Source organism: Lepidochelys kempii, chromosome 18, assembly GCF_965140285.1.
Source record: "Lepidochelys kempii isolate rLepKem1 chromosome 18, rLepKem1.hap1, whole genome shotgun sequence".
In the NCBI taxonomy this organism is placed as follows: domain Eukaryota; kingdom Metazoa; phylum Chordata; order Testudines; family Cheloniidae; genus Lepidochelys; species Lepidochelys kempii.
Window position 1 is genome coordinate 24,673,239 of NC_136397.1, and position 20,337 is coordinate 24,693,575.

The window sequence follows — 20,337 nt, forward strand, 5'->3', positions numbered from 1 at the left end:
CAGATGCCATTGGGTCAGTTCATGAGAGAGACTTACAGTTGGTTTGGTTACCTTGGTAACTGATACATGAACATTGCATAGGATAGAGAGAAATGTGAATTTCAATTAAGTGTGCATTGTTGGATGAAGGCAGGATTTTTGGAGCTGAGGCTCATCTCTGCTAAGATATATGCATATGAATATGGGCAGACATCCTGTAGACAAAAATACCCTCATTAACAGATTCTGTACACTCATCTGCGACAGTAACTCTTAAGATAGGAGATGCAGAGATTACTATAGATCTTGGAAAAATATCTATTTGTCCATCTGTTACATATCCTCAGGAATGTGAAGAAAAACATTTATGCTACCATATCATGGTATCAGCATGTCTTACCTTGAAAGTGTTTATTACAGAGCATGAGACAGAACAGGTCTTTCAAGAGATCCACAGCTGAATAGTTCTGAATGTGGATAATACCCAGGCCTGGTAGCCAGTGAGTGACTGACTCTTAGTTTTAAGTGTAAAGGTTGCAGTAGTACCTTTTGCTTGTTGATCTGCCCTCCAGCACAGTGTCCCTGTGTGAGATCAGAATTAAAGGTTTGCATATTTAATGATTCACCAACTATCCTCAGCTAGTCAATTGTTCGTAAATAATATTGATTTAGAGCTACAGGGAAAGGTGGAACCAATGTCAGTTCTAACTGGGCTTGATTTAGCTGAATCGACACCCACTTGCAATCCACACAGTCAGCTTTCAGTAAACTAACATTCTATTTCCTTTCTTTTCCTTCAGTTTATATTTAAAATTTTATCTTCTGTTAGGTAGCTCTATAGTATTGCTAGGCTGTGATTATCATCTGGATTATAGTCCTGTTTTAGCCAGTGAAATTAGGACTGAGATAGAAAACAGCCTATCATGCAAGGGAAGATAGGTTGGGGCTGGAAATGCCACCAGAATAACTATCTGTCTTCATTTTACTTTGTATTGCACTTTACTGTCCTAAAATGTTCTGAACCCTGATCTGCTGCTGCCTGGTGAAGAGAGGGAATCACACAGGCAGCATCTGGGGAGTGGGCCCTTCTCTCTCCAGGCAAATAGAAATACTTTGTCTTCCCTCCATTGAAGTGAAACTATTGTAAGGTTTCTTTGATGCCATGTGTATGCTAATAGCTCTTTGGTATTGTTTTGCTATCTGAAGCCCTCTGGTGGACCATAGGCTGTACAAAAGGGTGAGTTAGCTGCCTGCTAGCCAGTTTCTCTCTCTATTCCATTTTAAATATTTTGCTTTCTGCTTGCTTGCATGGGGCTGCAGCCTAGATATGCCAGTAAGTTTCACATCCATTAATTATATGAAACAAAATACTGTATAAACTAACCCTATTGCAATTACTAACACTGCTGCTTTTCACAACAGGATAGAACTCTGCAGTAGATGTTACAAATGCATGAATAAGTGAAAAAAAGGACTTTTATATCCATCACTGGGCATGCTTAGAAAGTGGTATTGGTGGGAACTTTACAGTATCCAGATTTTTTTGGTTAACAGATTTTTAAACTTGAATGGGTCTGCACTGGCACATGCTAAATGGGTAATGACTTCCTTCGTAATTAAAATGTTGCAGCATTAATATTAGATTTTAGCATAATCTCAGTGAGCTCCTAAATTGTTTTAGCCTACACTAGATGGGTTTCCTTTTGTATTTTCTGACTGAGCTGTAGGGACAAAAAGGAGCTCTCCTCGCTATTTCCTAAAATGGTTAAGCTTTAGTTTTCCTTTTCCTAGGAAGCAGTATTAGGTAAGTTACACACCTGGCTGCCCTGCCAGAGCCAGCTCGCAGGTTTTTTCCTTTCTCAGCTGATATTTAACATGAGAAAGAAGTGAAAATAGAAGGGAGAAGCTGGTGGTATTACAATTATCTGAATAAGAGAGCTGCAGTTGTACAGGTCCCCTACGCAGGGACAGAAATTTTCATCAACCCAGCAATACAACAAACTGGGTGCTGTCCGTGAAAGGGCAAAAATGAGGCCGAGATTTGTTACCACAGTGGAAGAGCAACAGTCATTATGTTCCTGTAATGCGGGGGAGTCTGCTTTCAAACAATGTGTGTGTAAAAGCACCCAGCAAGAAAGCTCAGTTCTCATGTTTGACAATGCAGAGGACAAAGGCTATTTTTCTTAGGCAAAAAGCTGCAGTGCTCATATTTTGTAAATGTCTAGTGGGGAGATTAGACAGTTGCACACACACATCTTATAAACTAAATATCACTGTAAATTGCTCTCTACCAGTTGCAAGTTTAATTTTTGTGAATTAACCCTAACTTCTGCCCGCTATTACTGAGTCTGGTGTGGCCTTGTCTCTTATTGGCTTACTTATTGATCCTAACAAAAAACAATATAGTTATTGCAATTTTTGCAGAATTCGGAGACTTCTGGCACCAATTCTTCTTGCAAATGTCTTTTCATTCACATTTATAGGAAGAGTCACTTGATTTCTTACCTCATGAAATCTGAAGTAAGAATCCTATGAAATGGAGTTCTAAACACAGGTGGACCCAAATCCCTTCATTGTGCCATTTCTCTGAGTCTGACTTCTCTGATGTGATGCCTTGATAAAGGAAGGAGAATTTTGCTGCCATTCACAGACAGTTTAACAGATACAGATATTCTGCAAAGCTATCCTCCAGCACAATTTGGTTTATTTTTAGGAAATGAAGTCCAGTTCACAGTGAAGTGCTTTACACATCTTGCAGACTAATTAGAGAAAGCATGCAGAATTAGTATAGCCTTTTCCCTGCCATACTCCCTTACTAAAGGATTATTAGTCCATTGTTATTTGCTATTCTAATGCTCTCTGCAGACTGAGGCTGGGATTTTCAGACATGAGTTGGGTGTCTAGCTCCCCACAGCCCCTTTGAAAACATTAAGCCTGAGCTATTCATACTGAAAAGGAGAAATCAAATTGTTTTTAGAACGACGCATTTATTTTCAATATATCAGCATTCATCAATTGCAAGGATAAATAATAAGTAAAAGTGATGACCTTTTTTTCTTAATGCAGAAATATATTTAAATTGCCCCCCCCCCCCTTGTGTGTGTGTGCGCGCGCGCAAACCAGAAGTTGGTCTCACTTTCTCTCTGGAAAATAAAATCATTTCCTTTTCATGTGCTCAATAGGAGAGACTAAGGCAAAGCACAAGGCACGCCATCCTCTCATTAGGGCTGGGAACAGAATCCAAGAATCCTGCCTTCTAAGGCCTGATTGTGTGTTGCATTGGTGTAAAATGTTACAGATCAGAATAGCATCATTTTATATTCACTTTACATGGGTGTAAACGACTGCACTTGGTGCAGGGCAGTGAGATTCAGACCCCTAATCCTCTGTTCTCTATACACACCCTTCCAGAGCTCAGAACAGAACAGAGGCATCCTGATTCCCAGTCTCCTCACAGTGTCACTGCTGCTTGATGGTTTTCTGAACAGCTACCAGCATGCTTGATTACAAGCTTGTCAGTTTCCCTGTGCTGCTTCTGAAGGCTCTTGCTGAGCAGTAGTGGGAGAGGCTAAGGAAAGGAGACTCTTTTCCCCTCTCCCAACTGCAACTAAACACTGCATCTGTGTTTCTGAAGTTGCTCAATACTTTTCAGAGAAACAGAAAACTTAGGAGAAAAGAATCCAAAAGTTGGAGTTTGGGAAGAGACAGGAAGGTGGCTTTACCCTTCCTCCCAGTGGTGGGAAGTGAAGAGGTTTCTAGATTTATCAGGCACCTAGAAAAGGGTCCAGAGACAGTACCCTAATGGGAATCCTACTAGCTGGGACATGCTGTTTCTTGCCAATACGCTGTCCTGGATTAAATGGAGGACTTTCCATCTTTCATATTAATGTCTGTTTAACTGAGTTAGTAGTCATGGGGCTGGTAGGTGTTGGGCCTGTGCAGGTGTTTGTAGCTATATATCGGTGTGTTGTTTGCCACAAAGACCTGTGTTATGAGACTGCACTGAAGATGAGCATAATTGCAAATTAACAATTCATTATTCAAAAAGTTATGCTGCTTCCCCTCCAAACTCCTCTCCTACCATCACAGTTTTGCTGCTGCCCTTCAGTCTTCATCCTCTTCAATGAATTGCTCTTTAACTTCCCTGTCCCCCCATACAGTTATCAGTTACCGCTCCAGTCCTCTGCTGCTTCGCTTGTCACCTTCTGCCCTTTCCCTTCACCTACAGACAAGAAGCAGCACAGGTTACCTGCTAAATTCACTTGCTCAACTATTGCAGAATGCATAAGGGGCTCTCATGCAAACTGCACTGCTTCCTGTAGGACAGGCTGTGAAGCTCTGAAAGATTTCTTTCCAGCTTCCCAGCTGTGCACGCAGGTAACACAGAACAAAAGTACTGGATTTGTAGCAGAAGTGAGTAAATGTTAAGAATTTCATTATTCTAGAAATAATAAAATGAGACTTACACTTTAATGTCTCAGAATGAGCCAGTCAGGTTCAAAGCTGAACAGAAAAGCATGAAACAGAAAAGCACACATTAGGAATAGAGGAGAGAACAAAGAAATTGTGCCAACATGCCTTTCTATCCAAGAACAGGACTCCTAAAAGAATACATGCATGCTGCAGTCTCAAGATTACCTACAACCGATACATCTTGCATGGTCTGCACTCTTAAGAGAGTCTGCTGAGAGGACTCTATAGGAGAATGTATGTTAGGTTTCTTCTTTGCGAGATGTCCCTGTGGGTGCTCCACTACAGGTGAAGGTGTGTCTCTGCGCCTTTGCTCAGAGAGTTTTACAGCAGTGCCCGTACGGGTCGGGCACTCACGGTGCCTGTAACGGACCATTGGCACCTCAGTAGTGTGTGCGCGACCCAGACTCCTCCATTCCTTCTCAGCCGTCCCCAGCCTGACACATAGCTCAGAGTCCCATTGAAAACCTTCATTTTTTCAAATAGATAGTAGTTTAAATTGGTAAATTAGGTTAGTTTAGATGCGTTAAGTTTCAATTGTTACCCTTTCGTCCTGTTTCAGAAAAAGAAAAATTATATCCTGTAGCTTAGTTAGAAGTAGCTAGGAAAATGCCTGGTTCGCCAGGTTTTAAAAGATGCACAACGTGCAGAGAGGGCAATGCCTATCTCAAATGGACATGCTCAATGTGTCCATTTGTCTGGGGGAATCTCACATTCCCCAGAAGTATGCCCATTGTAATAAACTGAAAGCTAGGGCACAAAAAGATAAAGACCTGAGATTTACACTCATCCTAATGGAAAAGTCCCTCAAACCAGCCTCTGACCCTGGACCAGAGTTGTCATCTTGCCAAAGGTCACCAGTTTCCTCACCACCTAGATCAGTGGTGGGCAATCTGTGGCCCGTCAGAGTAATCTGATTGCGGGCGGCGAGACATTTTGCTGGTGTTGACCGTCCACAGGCACGGCCCCCCGCAGCTACCAGTGGCTGTGGTTCACCATTCCTGGCCACTGGGAGCTGCGGGAAGTGGCAGCCAGCATGTCCCTGCAGCCTGCTGCTTCCCGCAGCTCCCATCACTGGCCTACATACTCTAAGGACAAATAAAATGGTGGAAAAGCGGCCAGCTTCCTCACCTCACAGAGAACAGACCACTGTAAAATGGTTGCTGACCAAATTGCTCTCATCGGTGCCAGCCACTCCGTGACTCAGCACATAGGGCACTCCGGGCACCTTCGGCACCAACCACTCAGGTGCGACGCTAGTGTCTCCAAGTTGCCTGCCTCCACACAGCAGCACCGTCAGCAGCGCCAAAGGAGAGGGTACTGACAACCGCTCCTAATCCCATGCTGCAGGCTAATGTGCCTAATGCGACAGCCCCACCACACTTCACCTCAGCACACTGCACAACCGCTCCGATCGGCACCCTGCTCCTTGGAACTGATGCTCTCAGCACCATTCCGTTTCCTGCATCATAAAGATTTGGTGGTCTTCCCAGCTCCAGAATCCCCTCTATTAGGCACCGATGTCTCACCGGGGCCCACGGTACTGCACCAGCAGCTCTCTCCGATACCATCACTGTTCTCCATTCTTCCCTGATCAGGACCCTGATTATTGCTGGACCACCACAGTCCTCCTATTCTCATGATCTACCACCTTGGTATGGTCACCCATGGATGGAACCACCAGTGCCCTTCCCCGGTCAGGTTTCAGAGTAACAGCTGTGTTAGTCTGTATTCGCAAAAAGAAAAGGGGTACTTGTGGCACCTTAGAGACTAACCAATTTATTTGAGCATGAGCTTTCGTGAGCTACAGCTCACTTCATCGGATGCATACCGTGGAAACTGCAGAAGACATTATATACACACAGAGATCATGAAACAATACCTCCTCCCACCCCACTGTCCTGCTGGTAATAGCTTATCTAAAGTGATCATCAAGTTGGGCCATTTCCAGCACAAATCCAGGTTTTCTCACCCTCCGCCCCGCCCCCCCGCCCCCCCCCACAAACTCACTCTCCTGCTGGTAATAGCCCATCCAAAGTGACCACTCTCTTCACAGTGTGTATGATAATCAAGGTGGGCCATTTCCTGCACAAATCCAGGTTCTCTCACTCCCTCACCCCCCTCCAAAAACCACACACACAAACTCACTCTCCTGCTGGTAACAGCTTATCCAAAGTGACCACTCTCCCTACAATGTGCATGATAATCAAGGTGGGCCATTTCCAGCACAAATCCAGGTTTTCTAACCCCCCCACCCCCATACACACACAAACTCACTCTCCTGCTGGTAATAGCTTATCTAAAGTGATCATCAAGTTGGGCCATTTCCAGCACAAATCCAGGTTTTCTCACCCTCCGCCCCCCCACACACAAACTCACTCTCCTGCTGGTAATAGCCCATCCAAAGTGACCACTCTCTTCACAATGTGTATGATAATCAAGGTGGGCCATTTCCTGCACAAATCCAGGTTCTCTCACCCCCCTCCAAAAACCACACACTTCCCCGGTCACTGGCCATACTGGAGTCCCTGGGGTTCCTATAGAAGGCACCATAGCAGGTACCACAGTCCACATAGGGAAGACACCAGACTCTCTCCTACACCTTCGGAGGCTTTAGCGGTGGACATACGGGAGGGAGCCCATGATTCAACAGGAAGAGAACACGGCTCCTGACACCTCACCAACCAATAATAATTCCTCTTCCTCACCAGACAAAGCTATTATGTCTCCACCACCAACCACTGCATAAGACTTTACCCACTTTCAGGACCCGTTCAAAAGAGTGGCTAACGAGCTTAATATTGCTCTGGAGGAAGTGTCGGAAACTCAGCATGAGTTAACCGATATCTTACAGATATCTGTCTCCTTCAAGATAGCTTTGCCCATTAATGGGGTCATCGTGGAACTTGCCAAGATGGTGTGGCAAACTCCAGCCACAATACCCCCAACCTGCAAGAGGGCGGTCCAAAAATGTTATGTTCCCTACAAGGGATCTCGGGTCCTCTTTTCACACTCAGTACCCAACTTGCTGGTAGTGAAAGCGGCCAATCAAAGGAGCAAACAACAACACTTTAGGTCCACTCCTTCTGATAAGGAGAGTAAGATGCTGGAGCTATTTGGCCACAAGGTATACTCTTTCTTCTACACTACAATTTCGGGTGGCGAATTACGCAGCTTTACTTGCCAAATATGACCACAGGAATTATGGCAAATTTATGGAATTTATTAATGACATTCCTGAGGAAAAGCGACAACAATTCAAATGTCTGGTCTCCGAAGGAGAGATGATTTCGCGCACGGCTCTATAGGCCACACTGGATGCTGCTGACATGGCCACGGCTACAGCTTTAGTCATGCGCTGTTGTCATGGTTCAATTCTTCGTCATTCCCACGGGAGATACAAAATACTGTCGAAGATTTCCATTTTGATGGAGAAAAACTGTTCGCAGCCAAAACCAATTAAGTGCTGCACACCACGAAGGATTCACGGGCCATCCTCCGGTCCCTGGGCATCCATACACCTGCCACAAGAAGGAGACAACCATATCAACAACCTAGATACCCGTCCTACACACAGCAACACCAAAGACCATATGATCAACAGCAAAGACAGAGGCAGAGACCACAACGATGATGCCCTCCACCACCAGCGGCATCTCCACCTACTTCCTCCAATAAGCAAATTTGAAGTCTTGGTTGACGGTCAGGAAGACCTCTCACCCGTTTCAGCACTTACACCATCCATCCAGCTTTTTGGAGACTGTTTGCTCCCATTCTATCCCAATTGGGTGGTTATCGCCACAGACAAATTGGCCCTGGAAGTCATCAGATTGGGCTATACCATTCCTTTCCTGTCTTATACCCCCCTCTTCACCCAGCCCTCCCCGTCCCTCTTCAGGGACCCCTCGTTATGCAAGAGGTAGAACATTTCCTCCAACTAGGGGCAAATGGACCTATTCGTGACGGCTTGCAACACAAAATGCCCCAAATTCTGCTCCTGAGCCTGTCTGGGGAAATAATCAATGGGGGACGCAGTCATGATCAGCTGGAACACAGACCTTCTATATGCATTCCCGCTGATACCATTACTACCCAGAGTAATATGGAAAATAAGGACCAACAGGGCCAAGGTCATCTTAATAGCCCCCACATGGCCGAGACAAGTGTGGTATCTGTAAATTACATAGATGTCGGCATGTATCACTATCACACTCCCTCTTCAGACTGATCATCTGACACAACGGGAGGGCCAATTCCAACATAGGGATGCTACATCTGAAGGCCTGGCTCCTCCATGGCTCTCTAATGAGGAGCTAGTTTGCTCTGAACAGGTCCAGCAGGGGCTACTACACAGCAGGAAACAGACTCCATGTAACACTTATCTCCATAACTGGAAAAGATTTACTTCATGGTGTGCTGCTAGACAAACCATCACAACATCTACACCTCTTCTAATTGTACTTGACTACCTCTTAGAATTGAAACAGTCCGCTCTATCCCTCAGCTCAGTTAAGGTACATCTTAACTGATCTTGCGGCTATCTTTACCTTTCACCAAAAAATCGGCAACACTACAATCTTTGCTCACCCAATCACAAAACAATTCCTTAAGGGCATCCAAACCCTTTATCCGGATGTGAGACCGCCTACGCAACCCTGGAACTTAAACTTGGTCCTTAAACAGTCCTCATGCTTAAACCCTTCGAACCTCTAGCAAACTGCTCCCTACTACACCTCTCCATGAAGGTGGTGTTTCTAATAGCAATCATATCAGCCAGAGGAGTGGGAGAAATCAGAGCGCTTATGGCAGACCCACCATATACCATCTTTTATAAAGATAAAGTAACGCTAAGTACCCATCCCAAATTCCTTTCCAAAATACATTCCTTCTTCCACATCAATCAACCGATACATGTACTAACCTTCTCCCCTAAACCACACGCCAATGCTTTTGAGGCTATGATGCACACCCTCGATGTTAGGAAAGCACTGTCTTTTTACTCGGACAGGACCAAGCCATTTAGAGTCTCATGGAAGCTTTTTATCTCCATAGCAGAAAGTTCTAAGGGTAACTCCATATCCACTCAAGTATCTCTAGATGGATATCCGGATGCATTCACTTATGCTATCAATTAAAAGGCATACAACCTCCAGCAGGGATCAAGACACACACACTACTAGATCCATATTGGTGTCAGTAGCATTCCTACACAACGTTCCCCTTATAGACATTTACAAGGCCGCCACCTCTGGGCCTCAGAACATACCTTTGCTAAACAATATGCTGTCACACAAGGCCTTCAGGCGGATACTCGACTTGGTTGAACTGTGCTATCAGTTGCTTTTCAGCCAACTCCGAAGCCCCTACCATCCTAGGCGGGCACTGCTCTTCAGTCACCTGAAGTGGAGCACCCACAGGGACATCTCTCTCGAAGAAAAGGTTACTCATCTTGTGCAGTAACTGAGGTTCTCCCAGATGAGTGTCCCTGTGGATGCTCCACTACCCACCGTCCTCCCCTCTACTTCGGAGTTAGGGGCAGGCTCCAGGGTAGAGAAGGAACTGAGGAGTCTGGATCACACGTGTGCTATTGAGACGCCAACGGCGTGCGAGGGAGGCACTGCACCTGCGCAACCTGTATGGGCACTGCTGCAAAACTCCCCGAGCACCGGCGCAGGGATGCACCTTCACCTGGAGTGGAGCACCCCCAGGGACACTCAGCTCAAAGAACCTCAGTTACTGCTCAAGGTGAGTAACCTTCTCGTCGCATTCAATAATGAAAATAAAGACCCAGGTAATTTTGAAGGGAGAGAGTTTGGGGGACAGAGCATTGATTTCAGTGGAGCTATGGCAAGTTATACCAGCTGAGGATCTGCCCCTGGGATTTTAGTGTGGCGTTCTGCAGCGGCTAGAGAGTTCAGTGCTACCTGTGAATGGAATGTATTTAACATAAGAATTCTCTTGCTATTGTTGCAGTTTAAATGAATTGTAGGGCATATCGGAAACTACAGGTGCAGTACATGTGCAGGTTTCTCCATAGGCTATATATAGTAGGATGGATGGGATTCAAATCTCTTAGTTACACACTGGTACGAAATATCTAAATGGCTTGATTATATGACCAAAAAACAGCCAGGAACATCAATCACTTCGCTTTTATTTGAATTGTATATGATTTCACTGTCTGTCTGTATCACAGTCTGATATATAGTAAAACATTGATTCCTCAAATGTTTTTAAAAAAATGCTCTGAAGTTTCACTGTAAGTGGCTGAAATTAATGAGAAATTGTCTAAATTAAATATTCTATTCTGTTACAAGAATGTATGCGGAGCACAATTTAACACCTTCCACCTTTTAATGTACAGCAGATATGAGTGGATTTTTTTGGTCCATTTCCCATTCAATGGCTCACCTCTCCATCTACCACTAAGATCTACAGTGATAGTTCTTAGCCCACATGATTTTCCAAATAAAACAAAGGAATCTTCTTATACTATAGATGTAAATGGCTTCATGTATATTGTATAAATTATATAATTGTATAAATATAACCGTTCCTGACATCTGAGATAGTAAGGAAGCAGCAGATGTTCATAGATTTTTTCTTAAGACCTACCTTTAATATGACATGTATAAGGAACTAACCACTATGTGAACTCTAGTTTGAGGTGCACAGGGGAGACTTGGCATTTCATCTATAATAACTGAGCACAAAATATATTGCAAATGGATATATGTATGTAAAAATGGTCCACATTTGATTGTGTTCCCTCTACCCCATATGTCAGTTGTCTTTGTACATACTTGCATAGTGCCTAGCTCAGTGGGGCCCAATCCTTGATTAGGACCTTTGGGATCCACTGTAATACAAATAATTAAAGAATGTGAATCAGGTAAGTGCAGCCAGTGACTAATGACTTTAAATCGAGCAGTTTTTCAGTGAATAATGGGTTATGTGCACAAGGGGACTGTAAATACCTTTTAGCACGGTGCATCAGAAATCATTCTAAGTGCACAGTTCTCATTTTCACAATAAACCACAGTTTCTGCTTCTTACTCTCGCAATCTGTACTAGTATTTTTTCTATATATTTGGAAAATGTAAGTGATGAGCTGCTGCTAGGCGTATCACCTGTCGCTCTGCTGAAGCATAAGAGACTTATTCTTTATTGCTGTAAATGTGCATGTATCAACATGCACACAAACCCTGTCTCTGCATGTACGCACCATACAGTACACTAATACTCACACACACTGACACACCCCACACATACTGAATGTATATGCATACACACACGTGTTTGTGTTGCACGCACAGTGACAACACGCAGACAGATTTTTAGTAGGGCTGTCAATCACAGTTAACTCTCGTGATTAACTCAAAAAAATTAACTGCGATGAAAAAAAGTATCACAATTAATCGCACTGTTAAACAATAGAATACCAATTGAAATTTAGTAAATATTTTTTGATGTTTTTCTACATTTTCAACTATTTTGATGTCTATTACAACACAGAATACAAAGTGTACCATTCTCGCTTTATATTTTTATTACAAATATTTGCACTGTAAAAACTATTAAAAATAGTTTTTTAATTCACCTCATACAAGTACTGTAGTGCAATCTCTATTGTGAAAGTGTAATTTACAAATGTAGATTTTTTTTTTTTTTTGTTTTTGAGTGCAGTTATGTAAAACTCTAGAGCCTACAAGTCCACTACTACTTGTTCAGCCAATCCCTAAGACAAACAAGTTTGTTTACCTTTATGGGAGATACTGCTGGCTGCTTCTTATTTACGTCACCTGAAAGTGGCACTGTTGTAGCTGGCATCGCAAGGTATTTACGTGCCAGATATGCTAAACATTTGCATGCCCCTTCATGCTTCAGCCACCATTCCGGAGGACATGCTTCCATGCTGCTGATGTTCGTTAAAAAAATACTGCGTTAATTAAATTTGTGACTGAACTCCTTGGGGGAGAATTGTATGTCCCCTGCTCTGTTTTACCCGCATTCTGCCATTTATTTCATGTTATAGCAGTCTCAGATGATGACCCAGCACATGTTGTTTGATTTACGAACACTGTCACTGCAGATTTGACAAAATGCAAAAAAGGTACCAATGTGAGATTTCTAAAAATAGCTATAGCACTGGACCTAAGGTTTAAGAATCTGAACTGCCGTCCAAAAGCTGAGAGGGACGAGGTGTGAAGCATGCTTTCAGAAGTCTTAAAAGAGCAACACTCTGATGCAGAAATTACAGAACCCAAACCACCAAAAAAAAAATTAACCTTCTGCTGGTGGCATCTGACTCAGATGATGAAAATGAATATGCATCGGTCCACTCTGCTTTGGACTGTTATCAAGCGGAATCTGTCATTAGCATGGATGCATATCCTCTGGAATGGTACATGAAGGGACATATGAATCTTTAGCACATCTGGCACATAAATATCTTGCAATGCCAGTTACAACAGTGCCATGCAAATGCCTGTCTCACTTTCAGGTGACATTGTAAACAAGAAGCAGACACCATTATCTCCTGCAAATGTAACCAAGCTTTGTCTGAGTGATTGGCATAAGTAGGACTGAGTGGACTTATAGGCTCTAAACTGTTACATTGTTTTATTTTTGAATGCAGGTTTTTTTGTACATAATTTGACATTTGTAAATTCAACTTTCATGATAAAGAAATTGCACTACAGTACTTGTATTAGGTGAATTGAAATACTTTGTTTTTTTTACAGTGCAAATATTTATTAAAAATAGAAAGTGAGCATTATACACTTTGTATTCTGAGTTGTAATTGAAATCAATATATTTGAAAATGTAGAAAACAGCCAAAAATATTTAAATAAATGGTGTTATATTATTGTTTAACAGTTCGATTAATTGTGATTAATTTTTTAATCACTTGACAGCCCTAATTTTTAGTTTATATTATGAGGTTTCATTATTTGAAGGGGGAAAAAAAAAGCGAAGGGGAGAAGGTGTTCTCCCAAAGAATTACCTGGATTAAATATAACAGATTTCCCAGAGCAGGCTAAGATTTTTTGGGTGGGATTTAAGTAAGAAAGCTGCAGATCTCAAAGGGCCTTATTTAGTCACTATTAATTGGCTACATTACTGCAGCAGTGATAACGTGCTGTTTCAGAAGGAACTGGTGGTAATAACCTACCATTAGTAGCTCCTTTCATCCCAAATTAACCTTGAAGAGATTTCAGCTATGCCGAATCTCTACTGCTCTCCCCTGAACATATAAAACGTTCACCTGTTCCTTTGTTTAAACTTCCTATTAACCTCCCACATGCAAGTTTTGTAGCTGCAGCCTGCATCTGTATTCTGAACAAGACACTCACAGAGAGATGTGTGACACTCCAGTGACCCTTTCTCCCATTATTCTGAGGAGCTGGTATTCATAACAATCAGGTCTTCCTGAACTGTTGTACTGGTTAAACTACTATCTGCTTACAGCAAAGGTTCTAGCCTGTTTTCTTGGGCAGAACAAGCAAAATTACCATAAGAAACAAGCAATAATATAAGGAATAAATTCATTTATGGCAGCATCCTTTTAAAAACTTCATCCCATTGGTTATATGTGGTTCTCTGCTTTTGGGAGGGTATATGTACCATCTGCTGTCAATTACTCTGGTAAGTACAACTTCTTTATTTCATGCCTGAATGAACAACCCCATAAAATGTCCTCTGTTGCTCTCTGCAGGCCAGTCCTTCCCCCAGCAGTTCAAAGATACAGCCTCTCCCACCCTTGTACACCAAGGTTCTTTTAATAAAAGCAGGAAATGTGTGATATGCAGCAGCCATTGCATTAAATACCCAATTTCTTATGTGTCTTGTAGTAACATTAAGAATGGGGGCAATGTTCGGGGGAGGGGGCAAAGCCCTCTCCAGAGTGATCCAATGTAAGGATAATGGGAGAAAAATGTTATGTGGGGCGTGTGTCAAGGTGGCTGTAATGAAAGTTTCCAAAATAATTTTGTTTCATTTACCTTTTGCAGGGACTGAATGTTTTTGTTGTGTTAAATTGCAGGCCCCATGCTCTGGGGTGTCATTCTTATTGGGCCTTTCTGTCTTTTTTGTTTTGCAATCCAAATGAGATATCTGGAAAAAGGCAAGAGCTCCCATTTCCTAAATTTCACACAAGTCAATTCAGCTCTCAGAGCAACAGGTAACTGACTAAAAAGCTTTCTGTGGCTCTAATTCACTCTGTCCTTTATATTACTGACCTCCAGCATTGCCAGAACTTTTTTGCTGTAAACTCACTTACTCATTGAACATTTCCCTGGCTGGGCATTATAGAGTATTTTTTATGAAACAGCTTTGCCTTATGCTTTACCCATGAAGCTATTGTCTGCTGTAACTTTTCTAAGTAGGCCTAATTCATTTGCTCACAAATTCTCATATGAAATTTGAGGGAAATAATAAAATACAAGCTGCTGCTGGCTTTCAGGGCTGTTGCTTACTACATTGCTTCAGCACATAACAATGCAACTTTGAATAAGTAATAAAATCCAAAGGTCATGAGAACTGTCTAGCTGGGGCACTTTTGGAGCTGTGGGATTGTTTGTGATCTTCACGCATCACAGGGTCACAGCTCAAAAGCTCTGTTCACATTTAAAAGGACCAAACCTCACAGTTAACTTACTAGAACACCATAAAAGGGGGGCAGTGATACTCCCTGTCACCCTGGCTTACTCAATCCAGGTGCCCTTCACTCACTTGTGAAGAATGACCCTGTACCTGGAGGTGGCCAGCGTGGCCTCTGGCCAAAATGTGTGATTCAGAGGTCTCCAGTGGAGCCTTTGACACTGGGTCCCTACCTCATACAGATACACTAGAAAATAAATTCACCTTCTTCCCAATTCTGCGCACCATTCACAGGGCCCAATGCAACAGCATCACAGCTCTTCCTGATGAAGGCTGTATGTGGGGCAGCGCTCCAGGGCCTCAGGCTACAGAGTTCACATTTCAGCACCAGCAGGACTTCACTTGAACAGCCCTGTCAGCCACATCACAGCAGAGCCACTTTCAAAAATGCCCTTAACTAATGAGAACATGCATATAGAGCTGAGACAAGTTACAGCCCCCACCTAAAACTTGGGCCTAGTGCTACTTCTGCCCATGGCTGCCCTGACTTAAAGTACTGACACCTGTGACTGCAATTTGGAGCCTGCTCACATCCAGATGAACCATCCACTCGGAGAGCAGCTATTTTGGGGGCAAAAGCCTCCTTCATTTTATAAAAATCTGGTACAATTTTTTATTTCTGGTGGGTTGCTAATGCTGGCAAAGGAAGGGAGCCTTCACAGATCTCAGCCCCCTTCCCCACCTGAAATTCAAAGTGAAAAGAGATGAAACAAGGTGCAGAGAATGTCTTGGCTAGTTGAGGTAAGGCAGCACCAGCTGTCGCTGTCTTGTGAGCAGCACTGCTATTATGAATTTCTATTTACAGGGGTTATAATTTGTCCAGGAATCCATCTTGGAATCACATTTTCATATTTTGAAATTTTAGTTTGTACTTTTTTGTTTTTTTTTACACTGAGTGCTAGGAAGTGGAAGATAACTGGCCTGTTCTAGTTTATATCACTGTAAAAACATCACCAAATAAAAAATGGCACTCATCAAGAGATTATTTTTGTTTAATTATGGAAGTATTAAAGGCTACTGCTGGGAACAAGAGTAACTACTTTCCAAGAGGGTTTCTGAAGCACTTGCATTGAGCACTTTTTATGTGACAAATTGGCAAGACTTCGGATTGAACGACTGGACAAAAAATAATCAGTTCAAAAACATTATCTCAGGTTCACTTGAGAGCAATTCAGAGCTATTTGGTCATTAATAAGTATTTTAAATTCTATATAAGAAAAAATATGTATATGTTTTGTCTCAAACAATTTAAAAACAGCTCAGAAAAATGCAAAAAGAAGACCTTAACTGATTCCGTTTCTTCATTCTTGCACTTGGCACAGGGCTGGAGAAAAAAAGATCTTTGTGCCATCTCTGTGCCACCCAACTCCCAGTCCCCACTATACAAAAGAGCAGCCTCAGAGGTGCTTCAGTTTACATTCTAGCTGCACTGAGCCAGCCAAGAACAGCCAGCGCCTCCTCCACTACACCCAGCCTCCTTCTACTGAGGAGCAACAAAGAGCACAGGCAGAACCATTCCAGTAGCTCTGTGTCAGCCAAGGAACCCCCTTGTATTGCACCTGGGCCCTGCTTTTCTAAGTATGAGTTAAAGATAAAACATCATCCTTAGCTTTAATCTTCTTGATTGCTGTCTGTGTCACCACAACTTTCACACTGTTTAGGCATATTCTTTGTATTAACATGCAGTACATTATAAAAATAAATGACTACCTGTATAAACATACACTCACCTATCTTCCTTTCCCCCTCCCAACACACATGGGGCTATTGACTATGTGGGAAAATGTAACAAATTCAAAAAGTATTAACATTAGCATCATCTTTGAGTCATTTTCCAAATGCTGTGGAATACAAGGTGGTGAAGCACATGCGGTCTGTGAATGCAATTGTGCACTCTGCAGCATCTTTCACTAATGAACACACCATTGTTTTGTATTTTATACCTGGGAAACTCAGGAATGGTATGTTCTTTATGTTTAAGCATCAACCAACACCCCAGTTCCAAAATTTGTACAAACCTTGTAACTAGTACAGGACTCATTTGACCAAGAAAGGTGTTGCATATTCGTGAACAGGATCTGTACTAGTGCAAATATTGAATGGTACAGTAATCAACTTGCATTAGCATGCATATTCCAGTTAAACAGGTATGCACCAGTACAGATGTTGCATGTCCTAGGTTGAAGTTGGCAGCAAAGCATGTCTTGCATTTTTCCAGCAAAACTGTGCTCTATTAGTGTAGAACTTGCATGTTGAAGTGCTAAACATGGAGACAGCATGTATCAGTAAGAGCCACAGCTGACCAATTGTGCATGTTCTCAATGAGACCTATAGTAATAACAGGTGAATTTTGTATTACAGTAAGAGGTGCAACTGAAAAATGCACAAGTTGCACTACCTGTCCTGCATCGTAGATGATATTTTGTGCATATGGTGTGATTAGTCTCAACATTAGATGTGAACTAGTGCACAGCTAGGGAGAAGTAACTTTTCACTTTCCTGCTGCACAGAAAGAGAGCTTAAATTTTAACAGATTAAGAATATTCTGAGTTTGTGTTTATTGGGTTAAATACCATATTATAAATTCCCTCTACTGGTTCTGAATATGTATATCCTGTAATACAAGAACAACAGGACCACCAGATAATTAGCAGAACAACCACAGTGAGCTGCAAAGAGAGAATATGGAGTAACCTCCATAGGAGACAGAATGGAGAATTCCTCCCAGGCAACTGGAGTGAAATCCTGGATCTGTTGAAGTCAATGGGAGTTTCGCCGTTGACTTCACTGGAGCCAGGATTTCACCTTAGCTCCCTTACAGCAGAAAAGAAAAGCTAGCCATTGACATGTCTTTCACTGCAATACTTTTACTACACTACAAAATTGATTTATTGTTTTACAGCAATGGGGCTCCCTGAATCTATACTGGAATGGTTTAAATCCTAGTGTCAGTCAAAACTGTTTAGTGTTTCAAAATGTGGGAGTGAGATGCCACTTTCAGCCATAGTTCATGTTGTTAGTGTAGCCAGGGCTTCAGAGTCATGCCACATGTGATGAAATACAGCAGACCCCTTTTTCATTTTTGATCAGCAATATCCACACTCTGTGTCCTCCCAAGCATGGAATTCTCAAACACTTCAGTAAAATAAAGACAATGAGTAATGTTCTAAATGCATGCATACTGACCCGTGTGATCCATTCATTCATTGCTGGAACCTTTGCCCCGCAGTGTCACAAGCTTACGGGATGTCCTTAATGCTAGAGCTCTGATTTAGCTGAAAGATAGTTTAAAACACCTAGTTAAAAACATCAAATAGCTCCATACTGGCTACATTTCTACACAGGTGCACACACACAAAGTTATTCCACATACAGTCACTGGGCCAAATTCAGAGATGATGTGTAAGTTTGTATTGGTTACACATCAATATGTAAGTATAAAAAAGTCTCTGGGCATAGGGGGCCAAAAGATAATGTAGTGGTGGATACCCACTTTAATTTGCACTCTATTAGTTGCTCTTTCTGCTAAGCACCTCTGTTCTATCCCCATAGCATCTAAATTATGCAAACCTATGGCTTTGTTACATTCATTCAGATTTAGTTGGACTCCCTTATGCCCACTTACAGATGAGAAACTTTCAATACTTTATAAAGCACCTCTGAATTTGTCCCTTTGTAGTGTCTCTAAGTCAATTTGCTTAAAAAATTAATATACTAACAACTGTGTATGTGTTCTGCTAAATCCTTCTACTTGGGTCATAATCACAACCTTTTGGGGGAAAACTACCCTCAGAATAACTGAGCAAGGACATGCAGACTCAGGCAGGTTTTTTTCACATAGATATGATTCTGTAGAAAGTGGCTTATTCCAATACACTGCATCTGAAATCAGGTTTAATATGCTGTTCATTCTGAACTGGAATTAATGCATTGTGATGGTTCATAGAAATGAGTCCGTGTCTAGCTAGAATGTCTAAAATTATTTTACTAAGTTGTGTATATTGTAATAAAAAATAGTCAAAATCATATGGGTTATATAGTCCTAATGAGCTACTTCAACTCCAATACAAAAAACCCTGTGCGGTTCCTTTTGTGACACTGAGTGCTTTGTTTGACCAAGACGAGTTAAATTGAGCTATACGTAGTGGAGACAAAAGCAGAGGTATATAAAACTGCATTAGAAACTCATTCCCTATCTAACAATGACTGGGACCCCAAACTCTCTCCCTTGAATCTGGGTTCCTTACTAAGCAACTTGATAAAGTCTTGACAGTGCAATAGCCTAGGTCAATTCTGGGTGTCTGCAGTTGTTTATTTAGTCACTTCGAGGAAGCCTCAGTGAAGTGACAAAGCAACAAAAAGCAAGAGTATGTTAATCAAGTAGTGGCCTTAATGGCTTTCTAGGCATGACACACATCATATTTAATTTGTTTAGTTTTAAATTTCCCAGATTTTCACTTAACTAATGTACTACAGCTTTGTAAATAGCACCTAGATCCAATGGTAATAGGTGCTACATAAATCAATGAATGCACTTGCATTTCTTAAGTGCTCACAACTGTAGCATCTGAATGCTCTTTACAGAGTTAGTACTCCATGGAGAGATCGTCCCCCTGACTGGGGATTATGAAGATACAAATAAATATATCCTACAAGTATCCAGACTATTCAGATGCTGACAATGAGACTGAGATAATAAGTTGAAGTAACGTACCTGCTTTGCCACTGATGCCAGTATAAAGTCCATACACACATGTAAATTCTACTAATCTATGGTACTGTATAAATTAAGTAGAACTTTCCCATGGAAGTCTGGAATAAATCTCTTCTCTTCTCCCCACAATGCTGGATGCAGCAGCAGCTGCCCATGTTCAGTGTCCTACTTAGAAAAGGGGGCAGCACAGAAAGTGCGTTTTGCTCAAATTATCTGGTACATGAGGCAGCAGCAGAAAAGCAGTTGATGAAAAGCAGTCATAAAAGACAAATAATTAGGTAAGATGATTTGATAGTAGAATGAATTTGGGTATTAAATAAAGTTGTCCAGAAATGGGTTGCAAAAGGTGAATTCTTTCTGAATGAGTTTTTTCTCCCCTTCCCTGGCTCCCAATTGTTTACTTTAGGTGATGGCTACTTCATACTGGAAGTTGTAGTGAGGGATCCCTTTGACTTTTGCCTGTTGAAATTCGTTTGGAATAGAAATGTTATAGAGGGCCTTTTTATTGTTTC

General features: G+C 42.0%; 1 protein-coding gene across 16 annotated transcripts in view; it reads left to right on the forward strand.

The window, feature by feature from the left end:
• Positions 1-20,337, forward strand: part of CAMTA1 (calmodulin binding transcription activator 1) — a 950,491-nt gene that overhangs the window by 926,798 nt on the left and 3,356 nt on the right. For 9 of the 16 annotated variants that reach the window (XM_073316807.2, XM_073316809.2, XM_073316808.2 and 6 more), the window contains 2 exons: positions 1,186-1,216; positions 19,967-20,331. The exons of 4 other annotated variants lie outside the window; for them this stretch is intronic. In XM_073316807.2, coding sequence (XP_073172908.2) covers positions 1,186-1,216; positions 19,967-20,107 — 172 coding nt within the window. In that variant the 3' untranslated portion in view covers positions 20,108-20,331. Of the gene's footprint in view, positions 1-1,185; positions 1,217-14,462; positions 14,520-19,966; positions 20,332-20,337 lie in introns of those variants that run through there. 3 more of the 16 variants (XM_073316806.2, XM_073316814.2, XM_073316821.2) reach the window with 3 other exon arrangements.